The sequence below is a fragment of the Lonchura striata genome, chromosome 17, assembly GCF_050655825.1.
Source record: "Lonchura striata isolate lonStrDom1 chromosome 17, ASM5065582v1, whole genome shotgun sequence".
Lineage (NCBI taxonomy): Eukaryota > Metazoa > Chordata > Aves > Passeriformes > Estrildidae > Lonchura > Lonchura striata.
In genome coordinates this window covers 12,523,655-12,539,864 of record NC_140719.1, presented here as the reverse complement: position 1 = coordinate 12,539,864, position 16,210 = coordinate 12,523,655, and the positions used below count along the sequence as shown (strand labels likewise).

At 46.7% G+C, this 16,210-nt stretch overlaps 1 protein-coding gene across 2 annotated transcripts; it reads left to right on the top strand.

The window, feature by feature from the left end:
- Positions 1-1,289: 1,289 nt before the first annotated feature.
- Positions 1,290-15,635, top strand: RAB14 (RAB14, member RAS oncogene family). 2 transcript variants are annotated; one of them, XM_085556304.1, is made up of 9 exons: positions 1,290-1,475; positions 2,052-2,137; positions 8,229-8,287; positions 9,151-9,204; positions 10,624-10,801; positions 11,803-11,869; positions 12,630-12,717; positions 13,032-13,062; positions 13,686-15,635. In XM_085556304.1, exons 3-9 carry the CDS (start codon positions 8,236-8,238, stop codon positions 13,861-13,863), a joined length of 648 nt encoding a protein of 215 aa, XP_085412430.1. In that variant the 5' UTR covers positions 1,290-1,475; positions 2,052-2,137; positions 8,229-8,235; the 3' UTR covers positions 13,864-15,635. The 2 variants fall into 2 exon arrangements, with proteins under 2 accessions (XP_085412430.1, XP_021399316.1); XM_021543641.4 differs by lacking the exon at positions 2,052-2,137.
- Positions 15,636-16,210: the final 575 nt, after the last annotated feature.

Genomic DNA, 16,210 nt, shown 5'->3' with positions numbered 1-16,210 from the left:
ACGATTCTGAATTAGAAAACCTCTCATTGCAGTGCCTGTGTTAACAGAATAAATTCTGGGGCAGTACCAGGGAAGTGTGCTTTTCTCAAGTCAGTAAACCAGACTGCAATTGTGTCACAACAGTCAGGTCATTTTCCGTTTAAAGACTCCCTCTCGTGGAAATCATTCTCACTGGCTCGTTTTGACCTATTTTTCTAGCAAAAGTCACTCCATATAAGGTTCTGCAAAACTTGAAAAGGGTTCTGTTGCACAGTTTTGAAGTTAGAACCCTGACAATAAGTGACAGGAGTCCTACATCTTTACTACATTGCCAGCAGATTTTGTATTTTTCTGTTGAATCTTTGCTTTTTATCACTCAGAGATTTGTTTAGCACGTAGATAAAGGGGAAAAGAATTCTAATTGTTTTTCTTCAGTGCTTTTCACTCTATGAGGTTTCTGCCCAGATAACAGGGAGTGTTATCTACCATGCAGTTTCTCCCTGGCAGAGGTTGAGTAATAATTAGGGGGTGGCTGATTCATGGAAAGCAGAGGATTCCCTGGCTGTTGCTCAACTAAGGAAATGGAATTAGTAATGTCACAGTAATGGAGATGGAAAATGCCCATGTGAAAATAGTTCCATAGAAATGGTATGGCAGTGGGGAAGCTGAAATTTAAATCTTGGACAGTGACCCACAGCAGAATCTGATATTTGCTGTAATGTTTGGAATTGAAATAAAATCCTTATTGGGGAAATTTATTGATATACTTTTACACCTCCCGAACCGCTGATTTATTTTTTAAATCCCGTGAACTGTGAGATTTGGGCAGTACGTTGCGCTTTTAGGTCTTGAGGTTCGCATGCCACAAGTGTTTAAAAAGCTGATTTAAATTATTCAAAGGCCAAATGAACACCTTCGAGCATTTCACGGGACGTTGCCAAGCACCGGGCGCTGCTCCTGGAGACAGACGGGGACCTCCGGAGCCCCTCAGGGCGCGACATCCCCGTACCTGCGCCGCGCCGGGCCGTGCATTCTCACCATTGCCCCGCGAGCTGGGGGTTCCGGGCGGGTCGCTGTTGGCTTCCGTGCCGTTTTCCCGGAGAACAGCGCGGAAATCCGGGATTTTCCGCGGCGCCGGCGGCCCCGCTCCGCCCTGAGGCGCCGCCGCCGCCGCCTGAGGGCGCGCGCGCCCGCCCCGCCCCGCGCGGCCCCGCCCCGCGCGCGCTCCCGCCCCGCCGCGCAGCGGCCGCCGTGATTGGCTGCGCCGCGGCGCCCTCGCGCCCACTCTTTGTGCGGCCCCGGCGCCCGTCGAGAGTGGGAGGGGAAACCCCGTGCGAGGGGCGCCGCCATCTTGGCTGCGGGGGTGATGGGGGCGCAGCGGAGCCGCGTCTGAGGCAGCGCAGCGAGCCCGGAGCGAGCCGAGCCACACAGCCCGCGGGGGCACCGGGCACCGCCCGCACGGCCGCGCTGCACCGCTCCCTGAGCCCCGAGCACAGGTACGGCGCGCCGGCACGGCCCGCCCGGCCGGGCCGCTGCAGCGCCAGGCCCCGCGCCGCGGCTCCGCGGGCCGGGGCGGGTCCCGGTCGGCCGCGCTCCGTCCCGGGGCCGCCCCGAGGCGCGGCCCGGCGGGCCCGGGGCCGGCAGCGAGGGGAAGGGGCGGCCGGGCCGAGCGGGGGGAGGCTGCGGGCAGGACTAGGCCGCTTGGCTCTGTGGCACCGCCGCCTCCCAGCGCTCCTCGGCACCGCCGCCAGCAACACCGGCGATATTTTTATATGTGTGTTCTGTATCTCCCCCTTACGAGCTGTTGCAGTTGCACGGAGGGTGTGTATGTGTGTATTGTGCCGTGTATGTGGCCGATGTGCAGCGTTATCTCTGCTTTTAATTGTTCTATTGACCTGTGCCGTCATGAACTTTGACAGAAAAATAACTTTGAGGGTTGAGGGAAAAGCCACTTCCTATTTGAGAAAGCAGCGAAAGTATTCTAGACTGTTTTTTTTTTTTTTTGTCAAAGCTTATTGAGGCTAAAGAGAGCGAAATTATTTCCTTTCCAATTGTTTATTGCCTGTTTGCAGCACACGAAGTATCCACAACATCTGTTGGTAGCTTTGTCTTGAATTGGAGTTGTGCTGAATTATCGTGGCAGTAAAGCCAGAGAAAGGTGGGTGTCTGCACTGGAGTGCCTCTGGAGGTTACTCGCTGTGGCTTTTGCTTTAAAACAGGGTGGATCTGTGTTGGGATGTTTTTCAGAGGTGACAGAGCCCCTTAGTGAACAAGATTCCTCAGGGTGGCTGTGTCCTAAATCCCAAGTCACATCTTTTACAGGTGTTATCCTGTGGAGTGTATTGCCTGGGATTGATTCCTGTCCTGGTTTGGACTGCAGAGCCCTTGTGCTTGGGCAGTACTTGCTGATGGGAAGAAAATACCTTGGGCAGCTTAATTACTAAATGTCACAATTTAATGTGGTTTATAAAGGAATTTGTTAGCTTCCTGTAGGGATTTAAAAATATCGTAAGTCTGAGTGCAAGGAAGAAGTTCCTCTTTTCCATTTTATGAGTAACAAAAAAATGAGGAGTTCTTATGAAGGACAGCAGTTTGGAAACAAACCTGTTCTACTGGAGTTACTGGGATGTAAAATGTAAATAATACTTTAAAATTACCTGCTCACTCCTGGGCATCTAATGAAACCTGATTAAGATTGATTCTCATTTTGCTGAATCTTCCTGAAACAGGAGGTAGCTCTTAGTTAATATTTACCTAAAACGTCTGTGACTTGTGTTTTCCTAGGTGGTGACTCCAGAGTGTTCTGATTTATTGGAATGACAGAAAACTCTTCTGGTTTTCTATATTCTGTCCCAAATTTACCTCTGGACCTTGGTTCTCCTGCTGGGAACAGGCATGCAACAGGTTGGAGTGTTCTGTAGGAAGAGAAGAGTAGGATAAGTGAGGAAATACAAGTGGATAAGGGGTGGCTGTGGGGAGGGACATGGCAGAAGGTGCTCGAGCTGATGAGGACGGGTAGGCAGTGATTAGTTCAGCTCTGCTGCTGGGGTGTGGTTAGGGAGAATTGAAGTGTGCATGTATAAATGCAGGAAGCAAAATGGAGTAACTTAATGAAGCAGGATGTGAAACCAGCAGAATGATAACCAGGACAACGTGGATGTGACTGGAGAGCTGGTGAGGAAAGTCAGAAAGTGAAGGTAGTGTGTTAGGTAGCTTTGATTTAAAAAGAAAAATGAAGCTCTCCTGGAGGAAGGAGAAGTGAAGGCCTGTGAAGCCTTTAGAAGACCCTCCTAGGCCTCAGGCTGGGCTAAGGTGTTTGATGTGATTAGGGAACACAGCAAATGCATTTCTTCAAGAACAGCCTGGAAAGGGCTCTGCAGGGCTGCAGTCTGAGCCCCAGAGCCTGCAGGCCTCGTGTGCTCTCAGGGAAAGAGTAACTGGAGGTGGGAGTAGTAAGGAAATGCAAAGTGATCCTGGACAGCAGCTCCCAGAGGCTGCTGGGTGAGCAGAGATCAGCTGAGCCAAATTTCCTGTCTTGTGCTGATTGGCTGCTTTGGTGAAATCCAAGAGGGGGAAGCAAGGGAGGATGACTCTGGAAGAGCTGAGGGATGAGTAAGGAACTGGCCAGCAACAAGTGATGTTGTCAGACAGGTGTGAAGGCTACAGCAGGCTCTGAAACTCCTCAGGAATCAGGCTCAGCAGGGCTTTGTAAAGCCAAGCCTGCAAAAATGAATAAATAAGCAGAGCACAGTGGCTGCAGAGCATCATCTTAAAGAGGGCTGAGATGTTGATGTGGTTGAGGAAGACCTGAATGTCCTTGGTGTGTGAAAGCTAGAGAACCACAGTGGAATTTAATTGTAGCAGACCTCATGGAGTGCTGTGGACAACAGACCTATGGGAATTCAGTGCTTTGGTGAATTAATTGATAGCAGAGCTGTTGTTACCTTCAGTGTGCTGTTATCTGACAGGTGACCATAACTGAAGCACTCACAGACTGTTTCTAGTAGCCTGCTGAGGTCAGGTACCAGTTGAACCACATTGTTCTGTGTGCTTGACAAAAGTCTTATCAGGGGAAAAGTGCAATTACAAAATGAAACAATTCTACCTCTTTCCAGCTCCTCCCCCTTACCAATCTTATTGTTGTCTGTTAATTAACATCTAAATAATCTACAGATTCAACTGTGAGAGCTTTTAGTACTGCACATCCTTGGGGAATGATGCACAGAACACCTGGCTGCCCAGAGAGACTACAAAATGCTTTTTGCTTCAGAGTAGTTCCCAGTGGTTCCCTGGCTGCAGAGTTCTGTCCTTTGCAGGGAACCAGGAACAGCTGGGCAGTGCTGAGTTTGGAGGTGGTAGTTTTTTCCCCAGCTCTCATCCCTGCACATGGACCATCCATCAGCTGGTGGAATGAACCACAGCAGTGTCTGAAAAACCCTCTGCATGCAGGTTCTGGTCTCCCTTATAACACACCTGCTTCTTGAGTATAAAGATAATAAACTTCTTAGTGCAAGTGATATCCAGTGAAGAGTTAAAACTATGTCTTTGAACTGGAAGGAAATGCACAGATCTCACAAAGGCTGGTATGCATCTGATATTTACAGGTTATGTTACTGTGATAAAGAATGTTACAGCAGTGTGCCCAGAACAATCTTATCTCGGGAAGTACAGATGTAGCTGATACTTGAAATAAGGTTTCAGTGAGATTTCTAAATATCTGTGTGGTGCTTGTTGATTAGAGAAGGAGATGTACATGTACTGGTGTCTCATTAAGGTCATCTTTAACTTTATTTTCCAAAAAAAGCCTCAAAGAAGAAGTTGATATATGGGAAATGGATTTGGTGACACTGCTCACTGTAAAATTTCCAGTCTTAATGTAATGCAGAAATGAATTGTATAGGCTTTGAAATGAGCATCAGTCTGTGCTCAGTGAGCTCCTCTGGCCAGTGGCCATCCTGCACTAATGCTCTGGGCTCCAGGGCAGCCGTACCTGGGAGGAGGCAGCCAGGGCTGGGCTGGCAGCCTCTCCTGGAAGAAGGATGGCAGGTAGGCCAAGCTCCCAGACTAAACTTCTGCTTTCTGTTAGCAGGAAACTCATGGCTGGTTAACTCGGGTGGCACAGTGCCAGCAGTGGCGAGGCTGAGCTCTGGATATTTATGTGCAACTTTCTCAGCCCTGCAGTTCTTGCCCTCCCAGGGGGAAAGCCCATTCCCCCCTGTTGGAATTACTGAGATTCACGTGTGTGGGACAGAGGATGGAGGCAGAACTTGAGTTCCTGCAGAGGGGCGATGCCTATCAAGGCATCAAGCCCTTGCATTGACATGTAGCTGATAGTTTAGAATTTACTGACCCCTCTTGTGCCCTGTTCTTGTCTGCACTTCCTTCTTTCGTCTGCAGTAAATGCTGAGGTGGTCAGTTTTCCAAGGCTAAATTCTCAGCGGGGTTTCTGTGTTTAGTTAGTTGCATTTTTTTTTTTCTCCTTCAGCACAGAGTCCTTGTGGAATATCACTTCTATTCCAAGATCTGAGTACAGTTTGAATTCCTGCTAATCCTTATTGGAATTTGAGTGTTTAAAATTTTGTTATTTGGTTGTTTTAGTGTTGCTTGGGGTTTTATTTGACTTTTTATTTAAAGGAATCATCTGTTCTCCAGAAAACATTCCTGACCTTTACTAATGGTTTGGAGTATTTCAGAATCTTTTCTGTAATGTGACCCTTGCAATAAATGTAATACCAGTAGTTTTTTGCATTGAAATAGCATAGTTTCTTACTTTCTTACTTAGAGGGAATAATGAAAATGGGCATATCTCAGCAAGCAGAAACAGTCTGGCAAACAGCTGTATATTTAGCAATGAAGATCTAGTTGAGACTCGCTTCAAATTCAGTTTGTGACAGAGACTGCACTGAGTTCCTGATGTGTTCATGCTTTAAAAAAAGTCCTCCTCACTTTCCTGACTTGGAAAGCAGGATGCATTTCCCTCCTGGTTGGAACAGCAGAGCAGTACAACATTGTTTACCACACAGTGCTATCCTAAAGTCATGTGCTCAGAAACACGAAACTTCCTTGTGTTTGGGAGTACTTGGCATTCCTTGGCCTCCTGGTCTTGGGAAGAAGAGTGGGCATGCAGGCTGGTTTCATAGCCACACAGGTGCTTGGTTCCCTGTCTCAGAGTTCATGGTGCTGGTTGGTTTGGTTGGGGTTTTTAACAGCATAAGTTACTGGACATTTCCATCCTCAGAATGCACAGGAGATCTTTGGTGCATATTGGTGCTCTTGGTGTCTTGTGGCTGTAACACCCAGCTGTTCTCTGTGGAAAACAGGGCAGTTCCTTCTCTCCTGAACCACTTGCATGTATGGATCAGTTTGTTCAAACTTTGTTTTATATTTCCAGTTGCCTCAAGGACCCCCAGTTGAGCCCTGTGTGCCATCACATGGAGCTGAGCTGTGGGCGTGGTGCTCCTGCCCTGCCCACAAAGGAGGTGGCAGGTGAAGGGTCCTGCAGGAACACGTGCTTTGTGTGCCCAGTTTACCGTGCTGGAGAAGAAAAAGAACATAATGTATAAAGATGTTCAGGAAACTTGAAGGACTGGATGTTTCCACAGTGACACATTCCTTTGGAACTCAGTATGGAGCAGCGACTTGTCTTTATTTACTGCTGTTGAAAATAACCCATTCGCGTGTTGAAGCTGGTACTGTAATGCTGGAATCTTCCAGGAAATAAGGCAATAAAGCTGCTGGCTTGCTTTGTGTATTAGTGTCCAAAAGTGTCACTTTATTTCCTATCTTGGAATAACCTGGTTTAGTAGAACAGTGTGTGTCTGTAGGATTTAGCAGAGGTGCTTTGTGTTCTTTTGGGAGAGAAGGACCTAGTGTTTCCATCTCCTGAGCCAGGTCTGGAGGGAAGACGAGGTGCAGAGCAGCGCCTGGCACTCGGTAAACCCTTCTGAGCTGCTCTGGGAGTTGTTCCCCTCCCAGTTCTAGATAAGCATGTTTGCCTCAAATCTCAGTGCTGGGGAGCACAGGCTGCTGGCTCTGTGCTGGGAATGAGATTTGTTCATCTTTCTTACGACTGCAGTTCACTGAGAGGGATTAATTGTGGTGCAGGGAACGGTGCTTTGCTTTTGAGAAAGTCCCAGGCCTAGGAAGATTTCCTCTGTTTGTATTTCTTTCCAGTATTGGTTTCATTTGTCATGTGAATGACACATGACCTAATGAAAATCTTTCTAGGCTCCAGCAGTGTTCCTTGTAAGGAGTACCATGTGTTTGTAATGGCTGGCTATCTGCCCTGCAGGAGCAGCAAGGGAAGTGCTGAATTCCTGCTAGAAATTTTCCACTTGCTTAACTGAGCAGTGGATCCAGTTTAACTTAAAGCCTGGCACCAAAGCAGGCATTTCCCATCTTTAATGTTACCTGCCAACATTGCCCTTACAGAAGTGTAATCCTGGCTAAGTGACCTGTTAGTTAGCAAATCAGCTTTTACTCCTTGCAGATTTAGACAGCTGAAGCCAGTTCTAATTCCCTGTACATTTAGGAAAATTCTGGAATGTTAGAAATATTTTGACTGCCTTTTAAAAAAGAGAAACTGCTCAGCAGCCTCGCTGGTAGTGCTGCTGTGCTGACAAAGCCACAGAGATGTTAACCAACTTCCTGAACATCTGATTTGTGGCTTACAATGCTTTTCCACCATGGACAAGCAGCACCCCAGGCCCCAGTTAAGGCTACTACAGCATTCTTTTAAATCTTAGCTGTTTGCTGCAAGCTGCACTGCTTCCTTTGTTGCTGTTGCAAGTCTCAGAAGTGTGAGGTAATAGTTCCAACTTGCTGGTTTTGTTAAATCTCTTCACATTTTGTGCTGGAGTCAGATTTTCTATTTGGTTGATACATCAGCTCTTCGGAGGGTGAGTGCTGGTCTGGCAGTGACTGTGCAGAGCAAGGAGGGACTGAGCTTTTCAACAGCTCTAAGTCCTTCTGGATAAAATTGATTATCAGTCCCACCCCAGAGTGTGTTTGTACTTGGAGGCCTCACTGACAGGGGCTCAGAGCAAACAATGTGGGAACTTTGCTGGCTGTGCCACTAATTCAGCGACTGGGAAACAACACAGATTTGAGCTGTGAATGAAAGAGTGGTTGTGGGAGAGAGCAAGAGGAAGGCTGTTTTTTTTTTTTTGTTTATATGAACTAAACTGGATGATTTGGGTTGCCTTGAGGGAACAAGAATCAGTTCTGACATGTTCTGTTTTTTATTTTAGTGCCACAATGGCAACTGCACCTTACAACTATTCCTACATCTTTAAGTACATCATTATTGGTAAGTACCGGTGGGCTCCCACCTGTGCGTGTTCCGTGTGGATTCATGAGAAACCTGGGGCTGTGCCAAGCTGCTTTCAGTTTGTGCTTGTCCCACCTCAGTCCCCACAGGTCACCACACTTGTCTGCAGCTTCAGCATTTACTGCAGCGTGTTTTTGCATCATTAATCTCCAAGGTTTTAGAATTTATGTTGAAGGCATAAGTGCTGATTGGAAACCATTGCATGAGGCTCACAAACCTCTGTCAAGCTGTATTTTTGTGTTTAAATGTTCCTTTTAGCTGCAGCTTCCTTGACTGCTTAGTCAGGGACTCTAAGGGATTGCATTTTTTTGCTGTCCTGGAAGAACTGGTTTTGCTGTTAATTGTTTAATTGTTAATGACCTTGTGTAGGTGTAAATGATCTGCAGGTTTATAAGTCAGGCTGCTGTGACAGCCTCAGCCTCTGGAAAAGTTGGTTCTTAAAAGATCTTGGCATTGTGCAAGAGGATCAGTGGAAATAAAGCAATTTCTTGAGGTGTTCTGGATGGTTGTCAGTATTTTTGATGTTCTTACCACAGTAAGACAGGAGCAAACACCAAGTATATTTTACATTTCAGTTTCTTCAGCTGTACTTTTTAGAACCTTGTGAATGAGAGTTATAAAATCAGTAATACAAATTAGCAATTTCCTGAGTGTTCTGCTCTTGCTTGCAAGCTGTACCTGTAACCAAAGCTTTAGTGGCAAGTTGATAAATTCAAGGATATAGCCAGGGATAGAACACTGCCCATCTGACCTGAGAAATGAATGTCTCTGTACCATTTGTTGTGTGGGAGGAAGAAAATGTGCTTGTTGCAACAATGATTTAACTATTCTTTCTGTAACAGGGGACATGGGTGTAGGAAAGTCCTGTTTGCTTCATCAATTCACAGAAAAGAAGTGTGAGTATTTCAGTTCATGGTATTCATTCTAACTGGCATTTTCATCCCTTTTCCCTGCCTGTTTCCATCATGCATGAGCTCGATTTGGTGTCTGTCTTACTCTCTATGAGTTTTGATTTTACTGGGTCACATTTTTGGTTTGACTTCAGCAGATGCAGAAACAAATATTGATGTAGTTATGGCAAAACCTGCTCCAGCCAATCCTGCCTGTGAGCAGTGGGAGGACTGGATCTGATTTTACAGCTTTTCTGTGGATTTTGATATGGACAAAGAAATTTCTGAAATGTGCATGTTTTCAATATTGGTGTAGCTTGATCACAAGCAGTTGGAGTTTATAGTGCTGTTAAGGATTTCAGAAGAAAAGAGAATAATTTTGCTTTGAGTCCTTGTTTGCAGCCTTAAGCAGCCCTGCAGGACACTTGACCTGCCCAGGGTGATGGTGTTTAGGGCTTGCTGCAGTCTCTCTCAGCTGAAACATTTTCTCATGTTTTATCATCACTAATTAAGAATTAGCCTCAGTTTCTCCTCGTGTGTGTTGCATTGTGGTTTGCAGCAGCTGTTACCTCATTGAGTGAGTAAGTCTGGAGGTATTTCTCAGTACTGGCATCACCATGTGGTAACAAGTGGGTAGGAGCTGCAGTTAAAATATTTGTTTTCCAGTAGAAATAGGAAGTTCTGACTGTTGTTTTTAATGAAAATGCAGTATTCAGCCAGTTATTCAAAAGCCATTTTGCACATGCTCAAATTGTCCATGAGGAGAATGTTGTGTCAGCACCAAGCCAAAGCAGGACAACCAAACTAACGTGCCAAACATCTCTGCAGGGAGGCTGCCCCTAAGTCTAGGTAGCCAGAGTAGGTCCTCATCCTGTCTGTATTTTCTTGATCTTCCTCAAAGATGAGCTTATTAACGTAAGTTTATCATAACAAGAAATATGCCTTTTTAGATTTGATTTGTTGTGTTTGTAGCTACTTACTGAAACTGGCATTTTCCTGGACAGTCATACTATTGCCCTGTCTGAAACAACTTGAGTGTTTGTTTTTGAAGATGTGACAGACTTTTTAACTGTATCTTTTTTGGTAATTCCCTAAAAATTATCTTTTCCTACTGCATTAAAATAGTTAACATTCTGCAAGGATAACTGGGAGTCAGCTGACTTGGTACCTTCTGATATGTATCACCAAAGAGCAGCAGAGAAGGCAAGGAATTTTATAAATGTTTTTAAAACTAACAGCAGCTCAGGAAATACAGCATTTTATTTCTGGTTAAGTGATGCAGTTTAGGAACTGTAGCTGTAAAAATGCTTTTTTAGGGACTGGAAGTCTAGTAAAGATAACTGAAAACTTGTGATAGTCATACTTTTGCAGCAAGGAAACCTTGTCTTAGGAAGATCTGATCTTTGCTCTTGTTTTTCACGACAGTTATGGCAGACTGTCCCCACACAATTGGTGTTGAATTTGGCACAAGAATAATTGAAGTTAGTGGCCAAAAAATTAAACTACAGATTTGGGATACAGCAGGACAAGAGAGATTCAGGGCTGTCACACGAAGCTACTACAGAGGAGCAGCAGGAGCTCTCATGGTCTACGACATCACCAGGTAAGGGCAGCAGAGCTCTGCGTGTGCTGAGGTTGGGATGCTCAGCCCTGTAGGCACTGTCTGGTCTGTCCCCCTGGCTCAGAGGCTCTGTGTGTGTCTGGGTGAGCAGCATCCTGCTGTGCCATGCCTGCCACACCTTACCCAAATACCCCGTGGTTAAAGAGCCGCAGATGAGATGCAGGGAATGATGTGAGCGGGTTGTCTTGGACAGTCTTGATGCTGATGAGCCTGAGGAATATGCATTTCAGCCTGTGTGAAGTTGTTTGAAGAGCTGGCTTTGCCCTTAGAATCTGCTCTTCAGCACGTGGCAGTGCTGCTCACCTGGCAGGGGTGTCCTCAGCGGCCCCGCAGAGCGCGGCGGTGCCGCAGTGAACGTGCGGAGCTGCCCGTGGTGTGTGGGGAGAGAGCCTGGCCTCAGCCTGACCCTGGGCCTCTTCCACAGCAGCTGGCACTGCACAGCAGCCATCCTGCCTGCCTCTGGAGGCTGCAGCTCAAGATGCTGCTCAAGCAGTAGTGCATCAGATGCAACGTGAAATACTTTTGCTTTCACACGTCTCTCATTTTCCTCTGGGGCTGTTCTTGATATTCTTCAGGCACCTCTTTGTTTTTTTCCTGCATATATAGGTGTATTTCCTGTTTGTGTAAATCCTGAGTAAAACACGACCTTCTGCAGTTACTGAAGTGCTGCACTGCTGCACTGTGTGCTGTAAGGGTGTTTGACAGGAAACTCTTTAATGTGTTCTGTTGAAAACAGCACCAGCCTTGTCTGTGTGCAGAGCTGTGTGCTAGCAGTGGGAATTGGTCTGGCTTTCCACTGGCAGCGTAAGAGGGTTTAAAGTTGACTTGAATTTGTGGTCTGAGTCCACACTGCTGCTGTTTGTCTGTCTTGAGGTGGGCCAATCAGCAGGGATGATGGATGTTGCTGTGTTTGGATGCTGACTGTGCTGTTGGCACCTAAATATTTTATAAAATGCTAAGTGTCCTCCCTTGATTCTTTGCAGAAGAAGTACATATAATCACTTAAGCAGCTGGCTGACAGATGCAAGGAACCTCACCAATCCAAATACTGTAAGTTTGACTTGTTTTAGCTTAGAAGCAAGATTGCTTCTCCCAAAGCACTTCAATGGTCTCTGCAAGAGCTGTCGGTGTTTTCTGCACTCCTTCTGTCCCCACGTGCAGAGTGCAGTGATTCACTTCCTGATTGCAGCTGCAGCAAAAGGGCTTCCTCTGAAAATCTTCTTGTGCCACTCACCTTTCAGGGTCTGTTTGAAGCAGTTGGAGACAAAATTGGGATGAAATCTGGACCAACCTTGACTTGTGTTACTCCTTCTTGCTTTGTGTCAGTAATGAGGTGAATGCTTGTCCTTAGGCTGGAATGTAAATTGCATCTCCAGCAAAAGCTGAGCAGGTTTTGTGGAGGAAGATCATTCTGGGTCTTTATGCCCATACCACAGAGCTGTTGTTCTTCAGCCTGTTCCTGAATGTCTCTAAAATATTTGAGCACCAAACTGATGAGAAAACTCTGAAGATTCTGTCTGGATTTGCATGTGATTAAACAAATACAAGAAGTGGCTCAGGGTACAATTCTCATAAGTAAAGAGCAGCTTTTTAGGACCTCGTCTCGTGAGAACACCCTAAAGCCTTGGAAGGTGTCAGCTGGAGATGCTGTTCTTGCTTTCCCAGAGCTCTCCTGAAGGAGCATGGCTCCTGTAGATAATCTGCTCTTCTGTTTCCCTTTGGTTTTTTAGAAAGTCTCAGTAATAATGAAGGTGGCAGTGGAAAGGCTCCTAAGCTTTTGCCCAGACTAACTTTGTCTCTTCTGACCCAGGTGATAATTCTCATAGGAAACAAAGCAGACCTGGAAGCACAGAGGGATGTTACATATGAAGAAGCCAAACAATTTGCTGAAGAAAATGGTGTGTTTTTTTCTCTTGAGCTGGTACTTTCCTACAAAATAGCGATGTTAAAGTGAATCCTCAGCATTGATAGCTGCAGGCTTACACTTCCAGAGTGATAGAATTGTATGTACAAGCTCCTGTGCCCCAGGCAGTCAGATAACTGTGTGTAGTTCTAGAAATCAGCTTGTGTTGATGCCTTAACATAGTCACAAAAGCTTGTTTAGTACTAAAATAGTGTCTTGCATGATATGGGAAGGTCGTGGTGTGTCTGACTTTGGGCTCTTTATTAAGGTTTGCTGTGCACTGACTCTTAAACCTCTGTCTCTGAACAGGTTTATTGTTCCTTGAAGCAAGTGCAAAAACGTAAGTGACTTTTTCCTGTAGTAATGTTCAGATTGGTCTGTTTGCTGTGACTTGAAAGTAACTTGGAACTGAGACTTCTGGCTGCATTTCAGGCAAAGGCTGGTTGAATTTAAATGAACTGATTTGGATTTCAGGCCTTATTTGAGTGTGGAATGTGTTCGGTGTGCAAAGGGTTCCTTCCCCCGGCTGTTCAGAGCTGCAGGTTTGGTCTGTAGGCAATGACCAGCCCCTCCAGAACTGAAGGATTGCTGTGCCATGCTTGGGGCTGCCTGTGTCACTGGGGAGCAGATCTCCAGGGCCACCAGGAAATGTGGCTCCCACTGGCACCTGTCAGAACAGAACTTTGTAACAAAAAGAGATTCTGATCCATAGTGCCTCCTTTGCCTTTAAGCCTCTGTGAGAATTGTCCTGTGCACGTGGCTTGATGCCTTGGCTTATTTTTGCTCCTCAGTTCTTTGGCACATATTCCTTACTCCTGGCTGGTCCTGGTGGGGGTGTGGTGGCCAGGGAGGGCTTGCCCTGTCCTGGGGCTGGGCTGTTGGGCTGAAGAGGAGGGCACAGCGCCTGCCCAGCTCCCTCGAAGCTGCACTGCAGCACCAGTAACTCCTGCTGCTCTCTTGCAGTGGAGAGAACGTGGAGGACGCGTTCCTGGAGGCTGCCAAGAAGATCTACCAGAACATCCAAGATGGAAGCCTGGACCTGAACGCGGCCGAGTCGGGCGTACAGCACAAACCGTCAGCCCCGCAGGGGGGGCGGCTAACGAGCGAACCCCAGCCCCAGAGAGAAGGCTGTGGCTGCTAGTGACCCCTCCGTGGCTCCTCCTGACCCCTCACCTCTGGCTCTAGGGAGTGGTGCTTTTGACCGCTTCCCCATCTTCTGTACATCTTACTGGGTTTAATTAAAACTCCGAGACAAGTTTAACACAGTACTAAACTGCTAAACAACTTTAGATGTAATCAGGTTATCAAAGGCAAGTAGAGTAATAAAACCTCTCCTGCATGGTAAATCTAGAAGTTTTTTTTTCCTTGATTGTCCTTGTGATAGTGTCACCGATACATAATTTAAACTGAGCACTGATGCTGGACTCCTGATTTTACACTTTTGCAGGGCTTCGTCTTGTATGGTTTATTTTATGGTTCTTTGGCCTTTCTTCCCCACCTCTAACTGTTCGAGCTGTCAGTAGTAAAGGATAAGTTTTTGCTGTGAAATGACTTCCAATGGTAGCGAGGGGCTCTGTAATTAAGTGCTTTTGTTGGAAGAATTCCCTGTGGGATGTGCTGGGGTCGGGGTGGTGCAGGGAAGCGATCTGTTCATTCTTGTGCTCAATAGCTTTACGTCATTTTTTTGCTACTTTTATCCTTTACCTTTGTTAACAGAACGTAAATATGTATAAAATTTGAAGGAACTGAGCTAACAGTTAAATACATCCTGTGTATATGATTTTAATGAAGAAAATGATGCCTGGCATTAGAGCAGTGTGTAAGAACCCCGCGTTTGTACAGTCTGAGCTCTCTGTGCCCCCGTGGCAGCACAGCCCAGCTGGGGCTACAGCTGCTGGGTGTCACTTGCAGGGTCCCCATGGTGCTGGGGACACAGACATTAACACTAGTGGGGTGTGGCTCTCATTCTGCACTGTGCAATGCTCCCCTCTGCACTCAGCAGTGCTCTGCCTGCTTCTCTTTGGCATTCTCGGGCTTCAGCCATGGCCGGGCTCTCGCACACCTCCCGCTTTTGTACCTGTACCTTTGGGACTGGGCAGAGGCTGAACTGGACAGTTGGAACAACATGTGCTCTCTAGGGATTTTTAACTACTCTTGTATTTTTTAACAGTGCTTTGTGAGGGTTTGGTTTTTTTTAAAGGTTTTCTTCAAGCCTTCAAGTACATCTTTCCTGGGGTGCCACAGCCTGGTCTGTGTGTGAGGCGGTGGCACGTGGTGACCCTGTCTGGGGGGGTGTTGCTGCACTAATGTGGGGTTTTGCTGTGGCTCCGTGTGCAGCTTCCCTTGGAAAACATCACAAGGTTTAAAAATGGAAGGGGGTAAGTGCTTAACCACGATGCAATGTCCCACTTCAGGCTTACTGCATTTCAAATACAAAGTAGTCTGAAAATCCCTCTCTAGACACTAAAACTCTACAATGTTCAGACTTGTAAGTAACCAGTGGTACCAGAGTATTGTACAGTCAATGTTAAATAAAAGCCAAAACTGGAATGTGCGGACAATAGGATTTGGGTAACTCGTGTGCTGTCCCTTTGTTTGTCTGGTTAGTCCTTTTTTAACTCCTGTTCCTCAGTAGATGGGTATGTTCAAGATCTCCAGCTCCTGCATCCTGCTTAACCCAAGGCTGCACCAGGGTTTGCCCAGGGACCACGACCTGCTGCTGATGTGAAGTCAGTGTTGTAATGACTACAGCTTGTTGAGGTGCAATACCTGTACTCCCAGAGTAAGTTACAGTAGGTCTCATTGTTTCTGTCACAGAAAGGATCTGTTTGGACTGCTGTACTCCTCATTTGATGTAACAATGCTATTAATCTAAATATTTGTAAATAAAGTACCTGTATCTAGATAAACCTCCCTGCTGTGTGTTCCTTGCTCTGGCCCTCTGTGCTGAGGGTGGGACCTCTGAGGAGGGAGAGCTCCTTGGAGTGCTGGGATTTGTGCTCAGCCTTCATCCTGGGTCTTCCTTGCTACAGATATCACAGGGTTTCCAGAGGAATCTGCCAGTGGTTTCCAGAGCTGCTCTCTAAGGGAAGCAGGGCTGGGTGATGTTTGTTCCCAGTGAACTCTGACAATGGCTGCATAGAAAAATGTTATCTTGAATGAGGATGAGAAAGAGCAAGACTGAGACTGGTGCCAAAGCCCGTCGCTGGGAAAGGGCGGGGAGGGCTGGGACAGTCCCTGCACAGCCACTGACCTGTGTTGGCCTCTGCCTTGTCCTGCTGCCTGAAGGATTTACAAAGTGGTTTTTCCTCTGCTGAGCAGGGAGTAAGTTGATTGTAATTTTGTTAAGAAGCCATTGTCTGTATCCACCTAGTTCAGACGAGGGATGCAGCCAAACCTCAGGAGAGGAAGAGGTGCTCACCCAGCACCAGAAATGCCAAGGTTGGACACGTTCCTGCAAGGAGGAGCCCCAGCACTCGGAGCATTGT